The 27877-nt window shown below is 42.1% G+C and overlaps 1 protein-coding gene across 1 annotated transcript in view; it reads right to left on the minus strand.

Annotated features, from left to right (window-relative positions):
* asic2 (acid-sensing (proton-gated) ion channel 2) overlaps window positions 1-25498 on the minus strand; it is a 435019-nt gene extending 409521 nt beyond the window's left edge. The window contains exon 1 of the mRNA XM_060902047.1: window positions 24830-25498. Coding sequence (XP_060758030.1) covers window positions 24830-25498 — 669 coding nt within the window. The remainder of the gene's footprint in view (window positions 1-24829) is intronic.
* Window positions 25499-27877: the final 2379 nt, after the last annotated feature.

Below are 27877 nucleotides of genomic sequence, written 5' to 3' on the forward strand. Positions count from 1 at the left end.
GACATCGTAGGATGGAAGTAAAACGTACAGCGGAAATCAAAGTGACCGACATCTGCCAACGTTGTCAAAAGACGCGCGCGCCCTCTTTCGAATGCTGATGTAATCAAGTCGGAAGTTTTGTTTGTTTTGATAGCGATCAGGAAAGTTTGAAAAAAGTCGGCAGTAATCGTCATTTAAACTCATTTTTGTGCAATATTTCGTTTGGAAAACAGTTTTCAAAATGGCGGCGCCGACACCTGGCTGACACTTCACGTTTCGAAGTCTCGCACAAGTCTCGTGAAGATCGCGCGGATAAGCGACGCCTGCCGTGGACCAAACGAACTAAATTCAACACGGCTAAAAACCGAATAGGCCGATAAGTATAATATTTAATTGCAATTAGTTGCCAATATGAGTCATGATATAAGGTTACTAAAACTGAAAACATAATTGAATAACACGTTAATTAAGAAATAAACCAAGTTTAAAAATTACTTCAGTTTTCTTTCAACCTTTATTTTAAACTTCTCATTTTATGGGAAGAAATAAGACAAAAAATAAATGAATAAAATAAATAAGAGAATTTAAGGTGTATGATGTGTAAGAAATTAAACACAACACAATGCACTGTGATTGAAAAATAATTCACCTTCCCATAACAGCAAGTTCTTCATCCATTTATTTTAACCATCTATTTTTACAATTCATAGTTATGAGTAGGGCTGCCAATCGATTAAAATATTTAATTGTGATTAATCACATTATTGTCTCATGATTAATCACAAATTCATCACATTTTCACATCTGTTCTAAATGTACCTTAAAGGATATTTTTCATATTTTTGCTGAGTGGGAGTGGACAAACGCTTGCTTTATGTAAATCTATGTGGCCGGGGCAAGAAGGATAAGACCGGACACAGCAAAAATTATTTTTGTGGATATTTTATTCCCCCACTGCAGAAAAAAAATAAAAATAATAAAGCAGGGTTAACTTTATAATTGAGGGTTTAGAACAATTCGGTGTGAACAAAATATAGAGCGGCGGCTACAATTATCAACAGTCCATAATTATCGACACCTTTCCTGATTTACCAATAAAAAAAACAAAACAAACTATTTTACAATGGTGAGTTTCAGTTACAAGTTATTACTGGTTAATTAATCAACCGGAAGACCCCCCCATCGCTGTTTGATCTTATTGTCTGATGACACAGCTCGTTACCGGAGATCAGGGCCGCGTTAACCCTTGCCGAGGCCCTGGGCAGACACACCCCCTAGGCCTCACCCCCGCCTGTTGTCAACTGCGCTCAGCAAATTCACCCCCTCAGACTATGGAATCAATTTTGTGCCAAAATGTTCATACAATACTTTTGAAATATCAAACAAAGACGACAAATCAAAATACAAAAAAACAAAAAAAGTCTATTTTTTTAGACTGGTAAACAAATTATTCGTGTAATCGTGCAAAATATCAGTCTATTACTCTTCAGAAACCTTTTATTTTCGATCCATTGACGGGAAACAAGGATCGAGTGGACTTCAGTGGCGACTATGATATTGAATTAATTCAACAAAGTGTAAATTCAATATCATAGTCGCCACTGAAGTCCACTCGATCCTTGTTTACCATCAATGGATCGGTCACTCGTCAAACAGTCCGCCAAAATCCGAGTAGGAAATGGCCGCAACAGCCTCTGGGGGAATGGCTGAGCGTAGCTGTCAGTCAAACAAGTTAGCCAATGGGAATGCATTCCTGGACAGCCCGCCCACATGTGAAGTTTGTGCCAAAACTGCAAGCAAAAAGTCAGGGAGCGCAAACGAGAAAGCTGGAATCGCAACCAAAATAAATTACGCCAAACAAAACTGAGAAAGACGCGGAACAAAAATAAAAGGTTTCTGAAGAGTAATAGACTGATATTTTGCACGATGACACGAATAATTTGTTTGCCAGTCTAAAAAAATTGACTTTTTTTTGTTTTTTTGTATTTTGATTTGTCGTTTTTGTTTGATATTTCAAAAGTATTGTATGAACATTTTGGCACAAAATTGATTCCATATCAGACGTGCCTGTCTAACTAGACACAGAAACTTAAATAATGACAGTGGCACAATCAGAAATACTATTGAACGATAAAACTTTATATCCATCAACACCTATTTAATCGAGAAAAAGCAATGGTGAAATAGGCAATTGCATGGTGAAAAAATCCATCAGACATCACGGTTAACAAGTCTGGTTAACTAAAGTTTAGCCTCAAGAAGCCTTTGAATGAGTGAGTCAATGAACAACATGTCAAGAACATAACCTCGGCCTACAACAGTTTCTTTAGCATTCAGAACAAGAACATTCATTTGGTATTGAGGTTTTTCACCCACGTGACCAAGTCATGTGATGCTGCCATTTTGGACGTCACGGCTCTAATCAGTTTGAATGCGAGGAAGGCGACAAACAAAAAGCATAAAAGAAAAAGGAGCGAGATGCAGAAAACACCTTCACTATCCAGCGACGTAGGCCATTTACAGGGCGAGCAGAGGGAGAGGTATTTGCAAAAATTGAGGTTAGCAGGCTTAGAGAACGACGTTTACCTGCTTCCACCAGGATTGTTCACTGACGTACGGAAGTACACGAAGCCCTCGTCTTTACCTGACTTCGGCCCACATGATCTGTATACCTATGTCGTTAAAAACCCATCGCCATACACACGTATTGATCTGAAAGCGTATAAGAGTTTGGATGCCTACAAATATTTTGTATCAGGCTGGGTAACATGCCTACATCAGCGGGTCGTCCCTGGAGCCGGTGGTCGCCATCTTATTACAGCTAAGGTTTGTTCACATTTTCATTTACTTTCGGTCCTCAGGATAAACAAAATGTTATTAAATGTCATTGAAATAACTTCTTAGTCTGTTGAGACATGGCCCGTTATAAATTTGCTGTTCCCAGGCAATGACCAAGAACTGTATTATTAGGGTCGGTGTCTGTGTTGTAGCAGTGTGCTAGCAGCTAGCTGTTAGCACTAGCTAATGTCAACAACATCGTAGCTAGTATGTTACTGTAGCAATGTTTACGTTCAGTCATTTGGATGACTGTTAAAACCTTTCAGTCTCAAGTTTTTCCTTTACTGTATTTACTAGTTTACTGAGCTAGCGCGCTCGGGCAAGCTGGGAGCTAGCGCGCTCGGGCAAGCTGGGAGCTAGCGCGCTCGGGCAAGCTGGGAGCTAGCGCGCTCCGGCGCCGGAGCGCGCTAGCTCCCAGCCTGCCCGAGCACGCTAGCTCCCAGCCTGCCCGAGCGCGCTAGCTCAGTAAACTAGTAAATACAGTAAAGAAAAAACTTGAGACTGAAAGGTTTTAACAGTCATCCAAATGACTGAACGTAAACATTGCTACAGTAACATACTAGCTACTATGATGTTGACATTAGCTAGCTTGACCTTCAAAATGGCGGACACCGGGGCGTCACGTGACCCTGTGACGTCAGGTGAAAAACCTCAATATAACCGTTCGTTTTCATTTTGGAATCCAGGCGACTTTTAACTTGTGAAAACAAAGAGCGATAACAAAGAAAGAAAAAATCTTGCTTCTCAGAAATAAATCTTAAAATGTTAGGCTGTGTGAAACATTTCATCCTTTCACACACGTAATGTCCCAAACAGCAGTGGCACACAGCTTTGCGCATTCAGTTTGACAGCCATGGGTCAACTTACAAGGGCACTTTCCTACTTTTCTGGAAAGCGAAGTCATTAATTAAATCATTGAACTCAAGCTGGCGTAGCGTGTGAAGACATGGTGGACAGTGATCATATTGACAATGACGGGTGATTTATGCGACGGGACAAGGTGGGCTTCCTTACAGGTGGCGAAATGCATCAAAAATGTTATCAATATGATCAAAACTTCTGAAAATATCGTTTCATATTTTCCGATCTCGCTACCTCCGAGGCCCCGGGCAGCTGCCCATGAAGCGCATTAGGATAACGCATCCTTGCCTGAGATGGAATTTTTTTCAGCATGATCAGCAATTTGAAGAAAGCCCGGACGTTATCATCGCAGGTAAGCATGGTGGAAAGATCATGGACATGTTTTTACTTCTCAAATTAACCGATATTTCATGACATCTTTGTTGAAACCTACTTTGTTTCTTACTCTTTCGTTTGACAGTCGCCGTTTTGTATCTAAACGCACGTTTGAGAAGTCACGTGTGTGAGGTGTCGATAATAGTGATCACTTTCACTGGTGTCCACCATTATCGACACCCTGTGGAATTAAGTGACATTTACAACTGTTATGGATCGATCTTTGTGTAACATTGTTGAAGTAGATGAAGTACTGTAAAAAATAAAAGTGCTGTGATAGAGTATTTGGAATCCGATTGCAATAAATAGAATTAGACGAGAATTAAATTCCTAGCATATAAAAAAAAAAATTACATACTTGAAATATTCAGATTTTTCTATTCCATTCAGAATTTTTTTTCCTGCAGTTTGTTGTAAATATCTACCACATATTATAATATCAGTAGACATTTTATATTTTTGGTTTGAGGAATGACATGCGACCTTTAACTGGATTTTCATGCGGTTACAATGTCAATTCCCTGTTGATATTTATTGGTAAACTACAAAACTAGAAATTAATACAAGCAACAACAAATGATTAACAAAATGTGATCTACAAAAATACTTAGAAAGTGGAACAAAGATTTTCTGACGCAGGTTAAACATTATCAGTTCATTTGTTCACAAATATTAGAATTACTTCCTCATTTAGGGGGCGGCACGGTGGTGTAGTGGTTAGCGCTGTCGCCTCACAGCAAGAAGGTCCTGGGTTCGAGCCCCGGGGCCGGCGAGGGCCTTTCTGTGTGGAGTTTGCATGTTCTCCCCGTGTCCACGTGGGTTTCCTCCGGGTGCTCCAGTTTCCCCCACAGTCCAAAGACATGCAGGTTAGGTTAACTGGTGACTCTAAATTGAGCGTAGGTGTGAATGTGAGTGTGAATGGTTGTCTGTGTCTGTGTGTCGGCCCTGTGATGACCTGGCGACTTGTCCAGGGTGTACCCCGCCTTTCGCCCGTAGTCAGCTGGGATAGGCTCCAGCTTGCCTGCGACCCTGTAGAAGGATAAAGCGGCTAGAGATAATGAGATGAGATGAGACTTCCTCATTTACGTCAGGACCAACATCAATATATTTATATAAAATATATTTTGTACTGAATATAAGTCTACAGGTATGTAAAACAAATTTTAAATAAAACCTATGTTTTGTTAACTTAATACCACATACCGATTTTTTTAATCTTCATAGAAATAAATCATCTGGGTGTTGATAATTGTGGAACGGTGTCACGTGATCTGATACGCCAAGTAATCGGGAATCAACTCTTTTTTTTTTTTTTTTTCCCAGTGGAAGTTTGAGTAATTATTCATGCACAATTTACGTACTGAAAGTCTTTTCTACTTTTGCAACGGCCAAAAGATCCTTCAGGTATTGATAATTGTAGCTGCCGCTCCAGTATTTTACTCTAGTTCTGTACTTAACTTCCAGCCTCAAACTATGCAATAAAATAAACTAAACAAACTGATATGGTCGTGTGGACTCTGGACAACAGTAGTGGGCATCTTTACATTATTCTCATCTCATTATCTGTAGCCGCTTTATCCTGTTCTACAGGGTCGCAGGCAAGCTGGAGCCTATCCCAGCTGACTACGGGCGAAAGGCGGGGTACACCCTGGACAAGTCGCCAGGTCATCACAGGGCTGACACATAGACACAGACAACCATTCACACTCACATTCACACCTACGCTCAATTTAGAGTCACCAGTTAACCTAACCTGCATGTCTTTGGACTGTGGGGGAAACCGGAGCACCCGGAGGAAACCCACGCGGACACGGGGAGAACATGCAAACTCCGCACAGAAAGGCCCTCGCCGGCCCCAGGGCTCGAACCCAGAACCTTCTTGCTGTGAGGCAACAGCGCTAACCACTACACCACCGTGCCGCCCGGCATCTTTACATAACGAAAATAAAAATACAAAACCCAAATAAATCCATTTGTTCAGGCGTACAGCTCAAAGACATTTTCCAGTAACTCACTGTTAAATATACAGTGCATTCATGAGCAAAAGCTGCATTTATAAAAACACTTTCACATCACTCACACATTTCTCAGAATAAAACGCTCTCTCACTCTCACCTGGATCTTAACACGTCGTCTTTTCTTCCCTCTGGATCATCAATAGTATATTCACAATACACACATTTTATGTAAAACAGTCAGAATGCAGGGCGGCACGGTGGTGTAGTGGTTAGCGCTGTCGCCTCACAGAAAGAAGGTCCGGGTTCGAGCCCCGCGGCCGGCGAGGGCCTTTCTGTGCGGAGTTTGCATGTTCTCCCCGTGTCCGCGTGGGTTTCCTCCGGGTGCTCTGGTTTCCCCCACAGTCCAAAGACATGCAGGTTAGGTTAACTGGTGACTCTAAATTGAGCGTAGGTGTGAATGTGAGTGTGAATGGTTGTCTGTGTCTGTGTGTCAGCCCTGTGATGACCTGGCGACTTGTCCAGGGTGTACCCCGCCTTTCGCCCGTAGTCAGCTGGGATAGGCTCCAGCTTGCCTGCGACCCTGTAGAACAGGATAAAGCGGCTAGAGATAATGAGATGAGATGAGTCAGAATGCAACAATATAAGTTGATTCTGTACATAAGTGCACTTTATCACGATTTATGCCAACCAGTTAAGCGCTACATCCATCACTTGCTCGTTCGCACTACGTCGCCTCCTGATTAAACAAACTATGGGGGAGGGGCATAGAACGTGCAAGTGTAAATTGTGCCACGAAAAAAAAAAGAATGGCGTTAAATGGAACTTGCATTAATGCATTATTATCGCACCAACTTCAACAGCTCTAGTTATGAGACAAGTTAGTTTTTGTTAGCACTGACATCATAATAGCTAGAAACAGCTGTTCCTTTAAGACCCTCTCTAGAAAATCTCACAGGACGTGAACATTGAAAAAAAAAAATCTGTTTATTATTAACCTTAGATTATGTGAAGTGTCCACCATGTAAGCCCCTGTGAATGAGTTGTTAATTATCATCCTGAATTCAGCCAAAAACAACCCACCCTGGCCATGCTAACTAGCCATAACGCTAATTTGTCACGACCTCTAACTAGCTCACGACGACACATTTAACAGACATTAATTTAACCTCTCACACTGTGAAATTTAGCCATGACACCAAGGATTATCAACAAAATGGTGTCAAAAATCATCCCGAGTACAGCTCAAGATGGCAACATTTCTGCAAAACTCTGCACAGGACTTCTTAGAACGAAACAGTGTCTTGCAAAAGTATTCATCCTCCTTGGTGTTTGTCCTGTTTTGTCGCATTACAAGCTGGAATTAAAATGGATTTTTGGAGGGTTAGCACCATTTGATTTACACAACATGCTGACCACTTTAAAGCTGTTTTGTAATGGTGCCATATTCTTTCCATTTTGCTGTAATGGATTTAATGGTGCTCCATGGGACACTCAGAGTTCGGGATATTTTTTATAACCCGATACGTCTTCACAACTTTGAAATGCTCCTTGGTTCTCCTGTTGCTTGCTTAGTAGTGTTGCAGAGTCAGGCCCTGTGTCTGAAATTGCTCACTCCCTATTCCCTATTATGTTGGTCCTGGGATTGAGATGCTGGCCTCTTCTGCCCCTCGGGCCTGCTTGGTCCATCCCGGTGCCCTGTGTCTGGTCGGAGTTTTATCGCATTGCTCCTGTGAAGGACGGCCCCATGAGGACAGTTGAGGGTTATACCTGGAGGACACTCTGGACTCTTACAGTAATGCTTTTATGGCTGAGGACTACAGTTGTCTTGCTAACTTTAGGACTGCAGTTATCATGAACAGTTTTGCACTCAAGTTTCCATCAATGAAGAGTTTATAACATCAACGAAACTGTCCTCATGTTAAAACTGTTAATATTATAGTCAGGCTGTCTGTTGTTGCCCAAATGAGGATGGGTTCCCTTTTGAGTCTGGTTCCTCTCGAGGTTTCTTCCTCATGTCGTCTGAGGGAGTTTTTCCTTGCCACCGTCGCCACAGGCTTGCTCATTGGGGATAGATTAGGGATAAAATTTGCTCATGTTTTAAGTCGTTAAAATTCTGTGAAGCTGCTTTGCGACAATGTTTATTGTTAAAAGCGCTATACAAATAAACTTGACTTGACTTGACTATCCCCTATATAGGGAATTACTATATTGAGGACTATATAGTGAGCTCAGGGCGGCATGGTGGTGTAGTGGTTAGCGCTGTTGCCTCACAGCAAGAAGATCCGGGTTCGAGCCCCATGGCCGGCGAGGGCCTTTCTGTGCGGAGTTTGCATGTTGTCCGCGTGGGTTTCCTCCGGGTGCTCCGGTTTCCCCCACAGTCCAAAGACATGCAGGTTAGGTTAACTGGTGACTCTAAATTGACCGTAGGTGTGAATGTGAGTGTGAATGGTTGTCTGTGTCTATGTGTCAGCCCTGTGATGACCTGGCGACTTGTCCAGGGTGTACCCCGCCTTTCGCCCGTAGTCAGCTGGGATAGGCTCCAGCTTGCCTGCGACCCTGTAGAACAGGATAAAGCGGCTAGAGATAATGAGATAAGATCGTGAGCTCATTGGGAAAATGAAAAAAAAAAAAAAAACACTTTCGGACACTAGTCCAACGCGTTGGATTTTACGTCATTACTGTCGCACAATTAAAACATGCCAGATCAGTTGGCTGGTGGGTTTTCAAAATAATAAATATATGCATGTGTTTTTGTGATAAATCCATATTATATTAAGCGCATTTCCCACATTAATCAATACAAAGTACCTGCACCTTTCAGTTTTTTTTTAATCGAGGCTGAATACTTTCTTCTTTGCCACTGCCTTTTATTGAGACTTTTAATTTGATTTGTTTCAGCACGGCCGCAATGCATGATGGGATATATTGCTTTGGTTAGTGACCATCGTTGTACACTGCTTTTCGTGATGCATTGTGGGATACTTTGAGCGCACTATATAGGGTGTAAATAATCCTCACTAAGGTTTCGGACAGCGCTACAAAATGGCGTCCTCACTATATAGTGCCCTATATAGTGAGTAAGGACCGATTTCAGACACAGCGAGGGTCCGTCCAGAACTGGTTGATTTATACAGACATCATGTGACAGATCATGTCACACTTTGATTGCACACAGGTGGATCTTAATCAACTAATTATGTGACTTATGACGTGAATTGGAGCTCTATTTTAGGGGTTTCATACGAAAGGGGGTGAATACCTATGCACACTCCAGATTTCTGTTTTTTTTTTTCTATCTTAATTATTGCTTATGTCACGATTAAAAAACAAAAACAAAAACAATTTGCACCTTTAAAGTGGTAGGCTCATCTCATCTCATCTCTAGCCGCTTTATCCTGTTCTACAGGGTCGCAGGCAAGCTGGAGCCTATCCCAGCTGACTGCGGGTGAAAGGCGGGGTACACCCTGGACAAGTCGTCAGGTCATCACAGGGCTGACACATAGACACAGACAACCATTCACACTCACATTCACACCTACGCTCAATTTAGAGTCACCAGTTAACCTAACCTGCATGTCTTTGGACTGTGGGGGAAACCGGAGCACCCGGAGGAAACCCACGCGGACATGGTGAGAACATGCAAACTCCGCACAGAAAGGCCCTCGCCGGCCATGGGACTCGAACCCGGACCTTCTTGCTGTGAGGCGACAGCGCTAACCACTACACCACCATGTAAAGTGGTAGGCATGTTGTGTAAATCAAATGGTGCTAACCCGCCATATAATCCATTATAGTTCCAGTTTGTAATGCTACAAAACGGGACAAACACCAAGGGGGATGAATACTTTTGCAATACACTGTGTGTATATATATATATATATATATATATATATATATATATATATATATATAAAATATGAGACAGAGCTGCAGTTGTCAGCTGATTTCTCTTTCCTTCCGTGTAATTTGCACTGCTCAGCCTTGTATTAATGATATAGGGCCGTATTACTCATGCTGACTAAGGGTTATTAGCGAAATTGCACTTACCACTTGTCAGACCTCAGAGATAAATACAAACTTAAGCACTATTCAGATGTTATGCGAGAGTTGTGCACAAGGGGTGGAGTTTACTGTAAATAGAGGCGTGTCTTAAATACATATGATCCTACCTGAAAGAACTTCACTGTGCTGTCATGTGTACGTGATAAATAAAGGAAAGAAAGGTTTAGAATTCTAAAATCTCATCTCATTATCTCTAGCCGCTTTATCCTGTCCTACAGGGTCGCAGGCAAGCTGGAGCCTATCCCAGCTGACTACGGGCGAAAGGCGGGGTACACCCTGGACAAGTCGCCAGGTCATCACAGGGCTGACACATAGACACAGACAACCATTCACACTCACATTCACACCTACGGTCAATTTAGAGTCACCAGTTAACCTAACCTGCATGTCTTTGGACTGTGGGGGAAACCGGAGCACCCGGAGGAAACCCACGCGGACACGGGGAGAACATGCAAACTCCACACAGAAAGGCCCTCGCCGGCCATGGGGCTCGAACCCGGACCTTCTTGCTGTGAGGCGACAGCGCTAACCACTACACCACCGTGACGCCCCGACTTCACTTTTATGAAGTCAAAAAATTTCAACCTCAATGATTTTTAATTTGTTTTTATTTTTATTTTTAACTGAGTTCATAATTTCCAAACATAGGTAAAATTTTGGATGAGCTAAGATTCTTAAAAAATGATTTTCCATCACTTCTTTTGTCTCTCTTTCTTCCATGCACTTCCTCTCTGTCTACACCCACCAAGTATTTCTTCTTGTCTGTCTGTCTGTCTGTCTGTCTACCTAATCAGCATCTTTTAAAACATCTTTTTTCATATTTAACCAAGATTCAAACTCAGAACCTTCTGATACTTAACCCAACACCTTAACCACTCAACCAGCAATGATTATAATGGAAGGAGTGAGATATATTTTGAATTTATTCATGAGTCGAGTCTTATTACGTCATCAAGTAGTTTCAAATACAAAATCTTCCCAAATCCTAGATATCATCTCATCTCATTATCTCTAGCCGCTTTATCCTTCTACAGGGTCGCAGGCAAGCTGGAGCCTATCCCAGCGGACTACGGGCGAAAGGCGGGGTACACCCTGGACAAGTCGCCAGGTCATCACAGGGCTGACACATAGACACAGACAACCATTCACACTCACATTCACACCTACGGTCAATTTAGAGTCACCAGTTAACCTAACCTGCATGTCTTTGGACTGTGGGGGAAACCGGAGCACCCGGAGGAAACCCACGTGGACACGGGGAGAACATGCAAACTCCACACAGAAAGGCCCTCGCCGGCCCCGGGGCTCGAACCCAGGACCTTCTTGCTGTGAGGCGACAGCGCTAACCACTACACCACCGTGCCGCCCCTAGATATCATAAGTTTCTTTAATACAAGTAGCAAATTATGAACTGGGTTAAAAATTCTAACCTAGGTTAAAGAATTCCACCTGACCTACAGTGCTGACCTGTAACCTATACACAGTACTGAAAGAGATATGAGGAAACAATCACGTTACCATAGCAATGTGATTCTTACCATCTAAAAAGATGTCTCAGAAGCATGTCACATAAAATGGTCAATGATTGAGCTTATCAGGGCTCTACATGAAATTTTGAAACCACTTGTCCTGTCGGGCAAGTTGAAAGGAAATGTACTTGTCGGAATGTGAAATTGACTTATCCGAAGAAAATTTTGAGGAAAAAAAAAACACAAAAACTATTTGTAATAAACTAATTTCACCAGAATTACTTTAACACAATCTATTCACTGCAGAAAAAAAAAAAAAAAATTGGACTCCATCAATCATTAAGTTATTTATGAGAAATTGAAAACCAGAAAATTAAAATTATGCAGTATATTTTCATTTTTAAATTATTAACTTTGAATATATATCCTCCACTGATTAATTGTTGTTGTCTAATTATTCATTGTGGCTTCTGTATGGTATTTAATGGTTGCGATGAAAGTTGCGGTGTTTTTTAGGTTTTTGTTGCGATTACATTGCGGGAGGAAGTGAAAGTTGCGAGAAATTGTTGCGATTTTCTCTTTTTGTGATTAAAATTGAGTGATATGTTAAATATTAAGTTATTATTGAAAAACTATTGATAAAAAAAAACAAATACACTGAGAAATGGTCCTATAAACAACTTTACCAATATAAAAGATTACCAGGGCTACAAAAATGCAGAAAAATAGGCTTTACTTATCCAAATGCTCCTGTTGGTTCAAAAGTTAAAGTGCAGAGAACCTCACAGCACAACATGAAGTTACCTTAAAATATAATAGAAATGCCTCAGCTTTCATGTAAGAAAAAAAAAACTATTAATACTAGTACTGTGTGCAGGCAGTCTCTCCTGAAGACTAAATTAAACAATAATTATAAACTAATAAAATAAATGGCTCAGGCTTCATAGAAGAAAAAAAAACAATTTGAACAGAATCGCACAGTATGATGCTGAAGCTGCCTAAACAATGGAAAATAAAATACCATTTTGGCAAAAATGTTGGCATCCATTAATTTCTTGTATTAAGTAAAAAAAAATAATGTAAAGTGCACACAGTCTATAAGTTTAGAAATAGAATTGCTGTCTGGTCATCAAATGCTATTGTGCGGAGTTTATAATCCGCCAAAGCCCAAATACTCCCAGCACGATCTTATAGACAACATCATTGACACTGTAGATGACTTTCTCGAGTTACATCCTGATGGACTAGTTGTATGTGGTGGTGATATAAATCGGTTGGACCTAGATAAATTATCAACTTTGTCTGGTCTCAAAGTTCTGGTTGATTTCCCTACGAGAGGTGATGCAATCCTGGACAACTGTCTAACGAACAATGAATCTCTTTTCTCCAAGTGTTATCCCTTTGTTGCGCAAATGAAAACAGATCACAAGGGTTTCATACCTCCAGCGGGCGTCAAGCTTAAACCCTTGAGGATAAAACGGACAATGCGCGATTATCGGGAGCATCGAAAAATCGCATTCCATCGTAAGCTCTTAGAGCTTGATTGGTATTCTCTAACAATGATGATTTCGAAACAGCAGTGGAATCCGTCCATTCTACCATCACAAACTTAATGGATGAATGCTTCCCCGCCAAAACTGTGTGTATGTCCTCGAGAGATCCCTCCTGGATGAGCCCGTTACTAAAATTTATCTTAAAGAAAAAGGCAAGATCGCAAAGAAATGGAGGAAGGGACTTGGAAAAATGGTCTAGGAAGGCTGCACAATTAATTGCAGAAAATCGCTGCGCTCTGGTCTCAGGCCCCCTTGGATCACGTGCTTGGTGGAGAAAGGTTGATTGTCTTAGTAGTAGAAAGGAAAACAATCACAGCTCAAGTCTAGATCAAGAGTTTGTAAGGGGACTGAATGACTACTTTGGAGAGCTCTGTTCAGATCAGAACTACATCACCCCGATTCCAGCTCAAACGGGTGATGCCTCGATCCCACAGCTTTCAACAAGGCAGGTTTTCCAGGCTCTGTCTAAGATAAAGCGCACAGCCACTGGCCCTGACGGCATCCCCTATTGGGTGTGGCGGGATCATGCGGCAATATTTACACCTGTAGTTGAAGCGCTCTGGAACTCATCCCTTAGTCTGCACTCATGGCCCAAGATATGGAAAGAGGCGGATATTAGCCCTATTCCCAAGGTCGATATCCCAGAGGTAAAGGCGGACTTTAGAGGTATAAATGTTACACCTGTAATTGCTAGGTCTTTTGAAAGAACTGTTTACGAGGCTCATCTCATCTCATTATCTCTAGCCACTTTATCCTGTTCTACAGGGTCGCAGGCAAGCTGGAGCCTATCCCAGCTGACTACGGGCGAAAGGCGGGGTACACCCTGGACAAGTCGCCAGGTCATCACAGGGCTGACACAGACACAGACAACCATTCACACTCGCATTCACACCTACGGTCAATTTAGAGTCACCAGTTAACCTAACCTGCATGTCTTTGGACTGTGGGGGAAACCGGAGCACCCGGAGGAAACCCACGCGGACAACATGCAAACTCCACACAGAAAGGCCCTCGCCGGCCCCGGGGCTCGAACCCAGGACCTTCTTGCTGTGAGGCAACAGCGCTAACCACTACACCACCGTGCCGCCCTGTTTACGAGGCTTTTAACAAGAAACATGTGGAGGAATTTTTAAGTGATTCTCAGTTTGCCTACCGTAAAGGTGGCAGTTGTGTAAATGCATTATTGAAGTTGCAACATGTAAGCTTAAAAGCCCTAGATAAGAGGGAAAATGCAGCGGTTAGGCTATTTACAATGGACTTTTCTAAGGCATTCGATAATGTGAGACATGACCTATTGGTTGAAAAACTTAAGCTTTGTCCGCTTAATCCTCACATGATTAAATGGTATATTAGCTTTTTAGCTGATAGGAAACAACGGGTTGCCTATAATAATATAATATGCGAGTGGAAATCGGTAAATAAAGGCACAACACAAGGAAGTGTGAGTGGGCCTTATTTATTTAATTTATTTTTAAATGATTTAGATATAGAGCACCCGGAAATCACTTTAATTAAGTATGCGGGCGATACCACAATTGTAGTAGAGGTCCCAAGAGACCAATCAGATAAATCGAATTTAGCTTTGGAACAGTTTTTTAATTGGACCGTAAATAATGGAATGAGCTGTAATACAGCCAAATGCAAAGAGCTGGTTTTAAGGAAAAAAGGCAACAATAGTGTCTATCCAGCCATTAGCAACATAAAGCGGCATCAGAGTATAAAGCTTTTGGGTGTAACTTTTCAGGAAAATTCTAAATTTAGTGTACACATTGGGTCTAAGTTAAGTGAGGCTAATAAATGCCTGTATGTGATTAGAAGTCTCCGTAAAGAGGGTTACACTCAAGAGGAAGTGGACCATCTTTTTAAGGCCATCGTTATGCCTAAGATTATCTATGGCCTGCCCGTCTACGGAGCTAGTCCATCGGATCTTAATGTAGTACAGCAATTTTTGAGAAGGTGTTTCAAGAGGTGCTACACATCGATACCTTATAACATACATGAATTACTGCAACATCACGATCAGCGCCTCTTTGATAAGTGTAAATACGCATCCTCTTCATGGATTTCTTACACCTTACTCTATATATTCAACACAGCGCCTCCGCAGTAAACATATTGTAAGACCTATCACTAACACAGAACGTTTTAAGAACTGCTATTTTAATAGGCTTATTTTTAGATATAACTCGGGAGTATGATATATGTAAATAGCCACTTGTATATTTCTTGCTTAGCGCAGACGTTTTTTTTTGTCCTATTAATTTTTAACTGTTATTTGTAACGCTTGAAATGTATTTTTTATCTTGCGAATAAAGACATAATCAATCAATCAATCAATCAATCAATCAACCAATCAATCAGTCCTTCACTGTAAACATAACACACTTTCAGTAACAGAATTTAAGCCTACATAAACACTGACTCGCACATGCTGCTTCTCTTGTACGTATACATGGAAGTAAGGCGGAAAGTAGTTTGTCGACGTCACCTCAAGACGACGCCAACGATTGGTCAAATTTACGGGAAAGTTGCGGTGATTGGATATAATTGCAACACCGCCCTGAATTCGCGGGGATTGGTTGAATTTGCATTGAAGTTGCAAATCGCAACATCGCAAAATCCTGGAGGGTCTGCTAAATGACCGTTTACTTTTCAGCTCAAATACATGAAGCGGTATTGGCCGGTTTTGCAAGCGGAATATTGCGCATGTGCACATCGCTCTTTCCGAAGAGAAACATCCGGCGATTCATCAAAACAATATGTTGAGTGAGATGCTTTGGAAATCATGTGAATAAACTGATAAATTTGATATGTAACCCGAATATCAGCGTATTTTGGCACTTGTCCAATCGGACAAGTGACTGAGACAATGAACTTGTCCGACATAAAGGATCACTTGTCCCGGACAAGCGGACAACCGTTAATGTCGAGCCCTGCTTATTTTTACACCCAAACACTTGACACTTGGGCATTTTTAGGGTTGTTTGCAACAATTTAGAGCGACGTATCCACAAGGTCCACTAGCCTCGGTGAGTCATGTTAGGACTCGGTGACATCACGATTTGTTCTCAGAGCACAATATTTGAACCTCAGAGAGAGTAAGATGGCAGCACCATGGGACGTTTTTTGCTTTTCTTTTAAAATAAAATCTGCACACAGTGTACAGGTACGAATGTAAATGAGTGAACAGTTGAACATGGCTTGTACGGATATTATCTGTCAGTATAAAAGAGTTTACTTTGGGGTTTTTTTTGGTTTTAAGCACATTTTTCTTGTTTGATACCAGCTCAAGCGAGGAGCACGCACTGCCTAACAGCTTAATGTAACCTCGATATATAACAGTATTTATTCTATCCATATTCATTGGATATGAGCAATCATACAATCTGATTGGCTACTCTACTACTAGGATATCAGCCCATATATGCCTCGGTCACAACCGGCCGTAGGAGCACGGTCTACGTGCAAAAAACGCATGAAACGCACGGAGGGCGTGCGTGTGATGTGCTGATTTTCGAGCCGCAGACCGGCCGCAGAGGTTCTTTGTCATGTCAAACAAACTCTACGGGTGCTTACGTTTTTTTTTTCAGGTTGCAAGACAAACTTATGGCCAACGTGTGTCTTTCTCCATGAACAAAAAAAAAAAAAAAACACAGCGATTTGGGAAACGCCAAAAATCGCACGGCCAAAAAATCGTATGTCCGGTTGTGACCTAGGCTATACCATGAGTAGAGAAAAACAAAATGGCAGAGCGTGTTGCTGAACCTACCAAGGATGAAATAAAAAAACTACTTGAAAACAAAACCCCAAAAATTGTCATCAAGTATTTAAAAGAAACAGAAATAGCAAAAATAATATAGGGTGTCCCCGCCCCCCAATATCGCCTGTTCCACACTCCAGCCCAGTTGGTGGCAGTAATGCACCTTTAAGTTGGTTTGCCAACCACCCAAAAAAAACTAAAGTAGAAGAAGAAGAAGAAAACCCAAAAAAATACTAAAAAAAAGAAAAAATATGGACTAAAAGTATTTCATGGGAAGAACGCATCTTTTTTATTTTTCAAGAATTATTATTATCGCATTTTTCACAAATTGCTCCTGTCATTTTGCTGGTTTGTTTACATTCTAAGCGGAAACGATTTTGTTGGATGTTTTGTATAAAGTTTTTATTTTTTGAATTTGCAAAAAAATAAAAAAAGGTTCCGTTTCTAAAAATCCAGTGAATGTGGATAGAATAAAACAGTTATTCCACTCAATCTTGTCGTACATGGCTTATAGCTGACTTGGTGCTACATGCCTCGTCGACTATCAGCTCATGTACGACTTGATTTCGTGGAATAACTGTTAAAGGAGAACTGAAGTCATTTTTAAACTTGCTTTATTTCTTAATTAGCATGTTATTCAATTATTTATTAACCTTATATTGTGACTCATATTGGCATATTATATTACACTTATTAAAACTTTTTCGGTTTTTAAGCCATGTTGAATGTAGTTCGTTTAGTCCACGGCAGGCGTCGCTTATCCATGCGATCTCCACGAGACTTGTGCGAGACTTCAAACGTGAAGTGTCAGCGCCGCCATTTTGAAAACTGTTTACACAGCGGACAGATCGCCATATCATTCCAATTTAGATTAATTTTGAGATTTGCCAGCTTCATCAATGATGGAGTGTCAGTCCTGCGTGCTGTAGCGCGTGCACCTGAAGGCACGCCTTAGGCTGCGCATGCGCCGTGAACAAGGCGCACCTGAGCTCAATTAAGGAACTATGTGTTTGCCTATTTAAGGTCTGTGCTGATGCATTTGCATCGCGAAGTATTACGATACACATGACCGAATGTTTCTACCCGTTGTCTTGATTTCCTGGTTCATGATCCTTGTGCCCGTTTCTCGTTCTTGTCCTCGCTTAGCCTTTGATGTACTGTTTGCGCCTCGACCGACCCTTTTGCCCGTCTTCTCGTTTTTGATCTAGCCTTCGGTTTTGGATTGTTCGCCTGTGTATATATTGTCTCACTGTATATATATTCTGCACTTTATTAAACTGTATACTTCTGCACATACTGTAGCTCCGCCTCCCTTGCCTACGTGACATGGAGATTATTCCATACGACTTCAAACCAACATGGAGTAGAGAAGAGTTGGAAAGACGACAGGATAAGGACGAGTCCGTCGTGCTGGTATTTACATCATTACTGTCGCACAATTAAACCGTGCCAGATCAGGCGGCTGGTGGGTTTTCAAAATAATAAATACATGCATGTATTTTTGTGATAAATATGTATTATACTGAACGCATTTCCCACATAATCCTCACTAAGGTTTCGGACGGCTCTACAAAATGGCGTCCACACCATATAGTGCCCTATATAGTGAGTAGGGAGCGATTTTGGACACAGGGAAAACTTCCGGCTTGATTATATCAGCATTCAAGAGAAGGCACGTGCATCTTTTGACAGCGTTGGCAGATGTTGGTCACTTTGATTTCCGCTGTACGTTTTACTTCCGTCCTACGATGTCTCGCACAGGTCTCAGCGAATCTCGTTTACGGCCATTGCTTTGACATATGGACTGATACAGTGGGGCAAAAAAAGTATTTAGTCAATCACCAATTGTGCAAGTTCTCCCACTTAAAAAGATGAAACAGGCCTGTAATTTTCATCATAGGTATACCTCAACTAGGAGGGACAACATGAGAAAAAAAAAATCCAGAAAATCACACTGTCTGATTTTTAAATAATTTATTTGCAAATTATGGTGGAAAATAAGTATTTGGTCAATAACAAAAGTTCATCTCAATACTTTGTTATATACCCTTTGTTGGCAATGACAGAGGTCAAACATTTTCTGTAAGTCTTCACAAGGTTTTCACACACTGTTGCTGGTATTTTGGCCCATTCCTCCATGCAGATCTCCTCTAGAGCAGTGATGTTTTGGGGCTGTCACTGGGCAACACGGACTTTCAACTCCCTCCAAAGATTTTCTATGGGGTTGAGATCTGGAGACTGGCTAGGTCACTCCAGGACCTTGAAATGCTTCTTATGAAGCCACTCCTTCGTTGCCCGGGCGGTGTGTTTGGGATCATTGTCATGCTGAAAGACCCAGCCACGTTTCATCTTCAATGCCCTTGCTGATGGAAGGAGGTTTTCACTCAAAATCTCATGATACATGGCCCCATTCATTCTTTCCTTTACATGGATCAGTCGTCCTGGTCCCTTTGCAGAAAAACAGCCCCAAAGCATGATGTTTCCACCCCCATGCTTCACAGTAGGTATGGTGTTCTTTGGATGCAACTCAGCATTCTTTCTCCTCCCAACACGACAAGTTGAGTTTTTACCAAAAAGTTCTATTTTGGTTTCATCTGACCATATGACATTCTCCCAATCCTCTTCTGGATCATCCAAATGCTCTCTAGCAAACTTCAGACGGGCCTGGACATGTACTGGCTTAAGCAGGGGGACACGTCTGGCACTGCAGGATTTGAGTCCCTGGCGGCGTAGTGTGTTACTGATGGTAGCCTTTCTTACTTTGGTCCCAGCTCTCTGCAGGTCATTCACTAGGTCCCCCCATGTGGTTCTGGGATTTTTGCTCACCGTTCTTGTGATCATTTTGACCCCATGGGGTGAGAGCTTGCGTGGAGCCCCAGATCGCGGGAGATTATCAGTGGTCTTGTATGTCTTCCATTTTCTAATAATTGCTCCCACAGTTGATTTCTTCACACCAAGCTGCTTACCTATTGCAGATTCAGTCTTCCCAGCCTGGTGCAGGTCTACAATTTTGTTTCTGGTGTCCTTTGACAGCTCTTTGGTCTTGGCCATAGTGGAGTTTGGAGTGTGACTGTTTGAGGTTGTGGACAGGTGTCTTTTATACTGATAACAAGTTCAAACAGGTGCCATTAATACAGGTAACGAGTGGAGGACAGAGGAGCCTCTTAAAGAAGAAGTTATAGGTCTGTGAGAGCCAGAAATCTTGCTTGTTTGTAGGTGACCAAATACTTATTTTACCAAGGAATTTACCAATTAATTCATTAAAAATCCTACAATGTGATTTCCTGGATTCTTTCCCCCCATTCTGTCTCTCATAGTTGAAGTGTACCTATGATGAAAATTACAGGCCTCTCTCATCTTTTTAAGTGGGAGAACTTGCACAATTGGTGGCTGACTAAATACTTTTTTGCCCCACTGTATATTACAGAGCATATAGTATTTCAAACACTCATAACTTGCTATAGCAGTGACAAAATAGCTGTCAGAAATGCATTCCGACATTTTGTAAAATGGGAGAAATAGAATTTTGATAATAAAAAAAAATTGCCTTCAGTTCCCCTTTAATTATATGTAGGCTGTAGTAGATGAATACTTGGTCAGTTTTTCCTTCAAACAGTGGTCACATTTTCTTTAAAGGAGCGCACACTGAACTAAACACCGACATTATCCTTCAACAAGTTAAACTAGTGAATTAAAAGCATGAAAGAAAATAGCCTACATGCCCCACACGCGCACACACACAGAGCGAGAACAGGATCACGGTTGTACAGAGAAAACATTTGTCTCTGTTTGTCTCTAACAGGTGGTGAGAAACAGAAAGGAAAAACCAAAACACATGCAGGACCACAATTCTGTTCATATCCTACATTCGACAGATGCTTTTATCCATAGCGGATTACAAGTAAAGCAAAATACAATATTATAGCTCAGCAATTCAGTAGTGCAGCAAGTGTCTCACATACTGTAAGTATCTAAAAGTGGCTGACTGGTAATCTGGTCAGTGGTGAACTTTAACCCCTCAATCACTGCTGATTATGATTATTAACACTGACACTAATTAATGGTCAATGGGGAAAATGATGGGAGTGGTCACTTACGGCATGCACTACCAAGTAGGTGAGCAAATTAACAGGCTAATCTGTTACATACAGTCACCAGAGGCATCAATGATCTCTGCTACTTCCCTCCAAGCTTGATTTATAGTAATCTCAGGTCCAGTGAGTGCAGTTTTATGCAGAAATGAGCTGTAGGTTTTACTGAGCATCTTACAGAACCAGCCACAGTTCTTCTGGACATTTTGACTGTCACACTCGCTTCTTCATTTTGCACCAAAACCCAGTAGCCTTCATTCTGTTTTCTTTTTTAATCTGAAAAGTGCTCTGTTAAGGAATATTCTATCCACATTCACTGGATATGAGTAATCGCGGGCTCTGATCGGCTTCTCTACTCTACTACAAGGATATCTGCTCATATACAGTGAGTAGAGGAAAAACAAAATGGTGGCGTGTGTTGCTGAACCAAGAGAGGATGAAATAAATATAAACTCTACTGAAAAACAAAACCACGAAAAGCAGCAAATTATGGAATGAAAATATTTGATGGGAAGAACGTATCTTTTTTATTTTTCAAGAATTATTATTATTATTATTATTATTATTATTATTAGGGGGGCAGCATGGTGGTGTAGTGGTTAGCACTGTCGCCTCACAGCAAGAAGGTCCGGGTTCGAGCCCCGTGGCCGGCCAGGGCCTTTCTGTGCGGAGTTTGCATGTTCTCCCCGTGTCCGCGTGGGTTTCCTCCGGGTGCTCCGGTTTCCCCCACAGTCCAAAGACATGCAGGTTAGGTTAACTGGTGACTCTAAATTGACCGTAGGTGTGAATGTGAGTGTGAATGGTTGTCTGTGTCGATGTGTCAGCCCTGTGATGACCTGGCGACTTGTCCAGGGTGTACCCCGCCTTTCGCCCGTAGTCAGCTGGGATAGGCTCCAGCTTGCCTGCGACCCTGTAGAACAGGATAAAGTGGCTAGAGATAATGAGATGAGAGATTATTATTCTTATTCTTATTATGATTTTGTCGGACGTTTTATATAAAGTCTTTATTTATCGAATTTACACAAAATAAAAATGCTCCATTTCTCAAAATCCAGTGAACATGGATAACATAACGTCTTGTCAGCTATCAGCTCATGTACGACTCAATTTCATGGAATAACTGTTAAATATGCTGCTCAGATACACACACTTTTTTTCTGTAACATTTAATTTTGTGCTGGAACACAAACGTTTGGAACTCCAACATGTTTTTGTAATGCTTTTTGACTTGATAATGTAGAAGTCATAAAATAGAAATCTATAACCAAGTTTATAGATATACTGTATGGATATACACTACTGTTCAAAAGTTTGGGGTCACCCAGACAATTTTGTGTTTTCCATGAAAAGTCACACTTTTATTTCCCACCATAAGTTGTAAAATGAATAGAAAATATAGTCGAGACATTTTTCTGGCCATTTTGAGCATTTAATCGACCCCACAAATGTGATGCTCCAGAAACTCAATCTGCTCAAAGGAAGGTCAGTTTTATAGCTTCTCTAAAGAGCTCAACTGTTTTCAGCTGTGCTAACATGATTGTACAAGGGTTTTCTAATCATCCATTAGCCTTCTGAGGCAATGAGCAAACACATTGTACCATTAGAACACTGGAGTGAGAGTTGCTGGAAATGGGCCTCTATACACCTATGGAGATATTGCACCAAAAACCAGACATTTGCAGCTAGAATAGTCATTTACCACATTAGCAATGTATAGAGTGGATTTCTGATTAGTTTAAAGTGATCTTCATTGAAAAGAACAGTGCTTTTCTTTCAAAAATAAGGACATTTCAAAGTGACCCCAAACTTTTGAACGGTAGTGTATGGATTTTGAGAAATGGAGCATATATGGTGCTTAAGACTTTTGAACAGTACTGTATATATTTAATCGGAGGTTGAACTGGATATATGGCACCATTGTTTCCCCATATTGTGTGGTGTGTGTGTGACGTGTAAAATTTTAAACTGCAAATTAAGGTTTAAAAAAAATTAAATAAATCGAGGAGCTCCCAGTTCAGCGTCACTTGTTGCTCTGTCGCTTTGTCGCTTGCTGCAGCCGCTGAAATCGTGTTGCCATGTCACACACGTACATAGAAAACGAAGGAACCCTACTGTAAACGAAGGGTCACGAAGTGAATCCAGCAGGACTGGAAGAAAGTTATAGCTCGTATTGAAGATCTGGCGTGAGAGTCTCTCAAGCCTTATGTTCTGCTTCAACTAAAAGTAGCAACGACAGGCCATTTTTAAAGTAGTTGTCATGGTGTTGTGTTATGTATCAAATTAATGAGTGTGAAGATCTGAATTGAAAACTTGCTTAATTGTGTAAATGTCTAAAAACAAAACCAAAGTTATCAACATTTGACAATCCAGTGTTTTATAAAAACAAACCAGCAATCGTTTTCCACTGGTTTAATTTTCTATTCATGAGGGAAAAAAAAAAACCATCAATCAGAAATTTACAGACCAAAAAGCCAAAAATAAAGATTTAGAGTTTTGAGTATCAGGTTAAGAATTACAGATAAAGGCTTCTTCTTGTAGATCACAATTATGCACCTAGAAGGCTTAAAAGTAATGCATCAATGAAATTGGTCCATCCTTTGGGTTTAAACATAAATGCCAGAATGTATTGGGTATGTTCACTTTAAACAGTTGACACCAAGTGTGACTAATGATGGCGGTGCTCAAATGCACTGTGTATAAATAAGAGCGTCAAACTTTTGTTCAGGCGGCAGGTTGGTGTAGTGGTTAGCGCTGTCGCTTCACAGCAAGAAGGTCCGGGTTCGAGCCCCGTGGCCGGCGAGGGCCTTTCTGTGTGGAGTTTGCATGTTGTCCGCGTGTGTTTCCTCCGGGTGCTCCGGTTTCCCCCACAGTTCAAAGACATGCAGGTTAGGTTAACTGGTGACTCTAAATTGACCGTAGGTGTGAATGGTTGTCTGTGTCTATGTGTCAGCCCTGTGATGACCTGGCGACTTGTCCAGGGTGTACCCCGCCTTTCGCCCGTAGTCAGCTGGGATAGGCTCCAGCTTGACTGCGACCCTGTAGAAGGATAAAGCGGCTACAGATAATGAGATGAGATGAATTATTTTTAGGAAGGATACAACATTTTCCTCAGTGTATTTTCCGATCTTTCGCGGCCACTAGACAGCAAAGTGTTCAGGCGATTTTAATGGAAAATCAATTCAACATGAGGGATTCGACCACCAGGTGGGAATCATGAGTTTCAAGCTGATTGAACCAACACTGAGTGAGTGAACTGGAAACAACAAGAAAACACATGCACCGGTGACGAATATCACTAAAAAAACCAACATGGCAGTGCCCCTGAGTTTGGTGTATTGCATTACACAACATTAACCCGCCCCACAAATGCTTAGTGTAAAAGCTCATCACAAAATTAACCACACAAAATTCACAATATATTTCGTAAATATGTTGTTAATCTTGAATCGACACTGGTTTTATATAAATGCTTTTAAATGTCTTTAAAGGCCAAATGAAAACATGCTGTTCTCCTGTACAAATGTATAGGAGGTTCATCAACACATTGCCATTGCGACTAAAAGGCAAAATTCCTCCTTTGCTATTTCTTCTTTTGCTAAAAGTGTTAAATATTCATTTATTCCAACATGAATATGTGAAGCTTTACTTGAACATGAAAACTTTTGTAAGAACCACACAACATTCTTTATGCTGTGACAAATGGAACCTCCAAATATATCAGGCATTTCACAACAAATTTTATAAAGCATTTCAAAGCAGTGAGCAGAAGAAGAAGAAGAAGAAGAAGAAGAAGAAGAAGAAGAAGAAGAAGAAGCCTTTGTAATTTGAGCTCAAACTTGGAAAAGAAGAGAGGAACAAAAATAGAAGAAAAAGATCAACTCACAGTTGAGAAGTTGTGAGCACCGCATGGTTCTCCTCGATACTTGCAGGCGAGCAGCATGTCGTCCAGCTGGTGCCCGAGGCGATCGAGGAACTCTAGGCTGGTCCCTGGGAAGCGGCGTGGTGGGAGAAAGAGACGAAAGTCAGACAGCTTGCGAAACCAAGCAAGACGCTCATCGTGCAGCAGCTCCAGCACTAACGAGCGCGCTGTCCCGTTAGCATGCAGCAGGCCAAGCCAGTGCCCAGCGAAGTACAGGTCACTCTTGGTGAGGTGCGGGAGTCGTACTGGGTTGTTGTTGCAGATCGTGATGGTGGGAAAGTCAAGCTGGCGTGCCCATTGCATTTGTACTCTCGTGGCCGTGGGCAAAGCCAACCAGTGCAGGACACGGTTTGAGGACCATGACAGCAGCAGGCCCAGTGCAGTGCACAGCACCAGTGTCCACAGTGCCCTCCGAATTGGAGAAGAGGCCGGGGAGCAGGCGTGGCGCAGGCCATGGAGGCGGGTACGAAGTGCCAATGGTAAGCGGCGACGTTTGGGCACTTTACTGGGCACCGAGGACGAGGACCAGCGAGGGCGCGGGAATTCCCGAGCCATGAATGTCCACAGTGTTGCTAGAGCGGCAAAGGGTACGGCTTCATTTCCTAGCCAGGGTGCCGTGCCAGGAGCAATCATGGGGCAGCAGGCAGCAAGAGGATGCCCAAGGGATAACGAATCCACACAAGTAATGCCCAAAAAGTACTAATGCTTCAATCAGACATTGTGAAGTTCTGATTCGGAGCTGCTTTTCTGAAGCTCGATACTAAATAAACTAAGATGAAAAAGAAGAATTAGCTCATTTAGACTGCTGGTTCAAGTTCCCTACCATCTCTACCTCCTGTTTGTGAACCTCCTGGCATGACCTTTAAACTACCCGTTTCTTTCTTGTTCTTGATCAGGACACCAGCAAGAAAATCAGAGCACAAAACTAGGAGAACCGCCCTGGTCCGATCCAATCACCCTGCAGAACCTGCCAGTGATTAAACCATGGAGAATAAGTCACGATTGTATTCTTCATATCTATCATTCATCTCCATTACTAGGCTATCTAATGTTTATTACTTCTGCTAATAACATTACACCGACCCTGAAGTGACAAAGTGCATTCATGACAGCTCCTTTAGTGCTCAAAACCAAACACGGTAGAAAAGTAAAAGGTCTCGCATCCTTACTTAAGACCCCGAGGATTCAGCTTGAACAGTGGCAACACCTCTAACCTATCCCTCTTTCTTTCCCTCTTTCGGTCTCTCTTTCTGCTCGTGTGTCTTTCATTCAGTCCATCTAATTAGCGTGTCCTGAGGAACTATGTCTCTTTTAGACTGAAAGGACAGAAGCAGCCTCTGGCCAAGCTTGGACATGAACACACAAATATATACACGAGTGGACGCAAATATGGAAAGTTTGAACGAAGGAACGAGAAAGGTACAATGAAAAGATGATGAACAGAAGACGAGTGCAGGGCGGCTTAGTGCCAGCTCGCTGAGCAGAGGAAGCGTGAGAAACAGAGTCAGTCCAGACTGGTTTGTCCATCCGTCTTGTCTGTGACTGTGGTTTCTCTCTCTCCGTCCATCCGTTTCCTGTGTCAGGTTTCTGTGCCTACGTGTCCCTCAGAGCTCGCCCCACGGTGCCACTTCAGTGCCTATCGCTGATCCTCATTTAGTGTCGCTCTGTCCGGCTTCCTCCTGCCTGTTCTGTGTTTGTTTTCTCACTTCCATCTGTGCCATCTGTCTCTCTCTTTCCTTCTCTCCTTCAGCACTCTTTCTCCACTATCTCTCTTTCTCTCCCTGGCTGCCCTCTCCTGTGAGCAAGTGAGTGAGGACAGCTGCCTGGTGTGAGACGGGAGGCTGCACGTCACGCTAGCTCACACACACACATATACCGCCTGCAGAGCGTTGACCGCTGCTGATATGAAATCTGTTCTGACACACTCTAGCTTCTTTCTTTGCTCTCTTTTTGCTCCTCGCCATCAGCAGCAATCTTCAGTCCTGATCCATGGATTATCACGCTTCAGGACATCACACTGGAAAAACAAATTCATCAACTTGCCTTTAAGCCCCACCTCCTTGTCATGTCAATCAAAAAGGAGTCCTCCTTTGCTTTTGCTCCGTTCTTTGCTGTTTCAAAGCAATTCAGGTGTGATTTAGTAGCTTTTTGTCCTGGTGCGTGCGTGCGTGCGTGTTCACATCTTCGCTCTGGTGCTTCAGTGATCCGCTACTGCTGCTGCACTGTGTTGCTCGCGCTCTCTTTGGCAATATGTTTCCACTGTTGTTCTCCTCCTCCTGGTCTTGTCCGTGTTCACACAGCAAGTGTTTCTTTCCTTGCCAACTCTCTCTCGCTCTCTCTCTCTTACTCACTCACTTACTTAATCATTCACGTGGTCCATTCCTCTTTCTCTCCCTCGCTCAGTTCCTCTCCACAGTGTCAGTCTCTTTACTCCCTTGTCTCATATATATATATATATATATATATATCATCTCATCTCATCATCTCTAGCCGCTTTATCCTGTTCTACAGGGTCGCGGGCAAGCTGGAGCCTATCCCAGCTGACTACGGGCGAAAGGCGGGGTACACCCTGGACAAGTCGCCAGGTCATCACAGGGCTGACACATAGACACAGACAACCATTCACACTCACATTCACACCTACGGTCAATTTAGAGTCACCAGTTAACCTAACCTGCATGTCTTTGGACTGTGGGGGAAACCGGAGCACCCGGAGGAAACCCACGCGGACACGGGGAGAACATGCAAACTCTGCACAGAAAGGCCCTCGCCGGCCACGGGGCTCGAACCCAGGACCTTCTTGCTGTGAGGTGACAGCGCTAACCACTACACCACCGTGCCGCCATATGTATATATATATCACATCATACACACACACACTATGTTCTTATCTCCTCATGTAGATGAAGTAAAGACATCAAAGTCATACATGCACATAACCTTTAAACATTTAGACACAAGACGGAGAATGGAAGAAAGTGCCAGAGCTTGTGATCTCATCTCATCTCATCT

Source organism: Neoarius graeffei, chromosome 20 (genome assembly GCF_027579695.1).
Source record: "Neoarius graeffei isolate fNeoGra1 chromosome 20, fNeoGra1.pri, whole genome shotgun sequence".
Taxonomy (NCBI): Eukaryota; Metazoa; Chordata; class Actinopteri; order Siluriformes; family Ariidae; genus Neoarius; species Neoarius graeffei.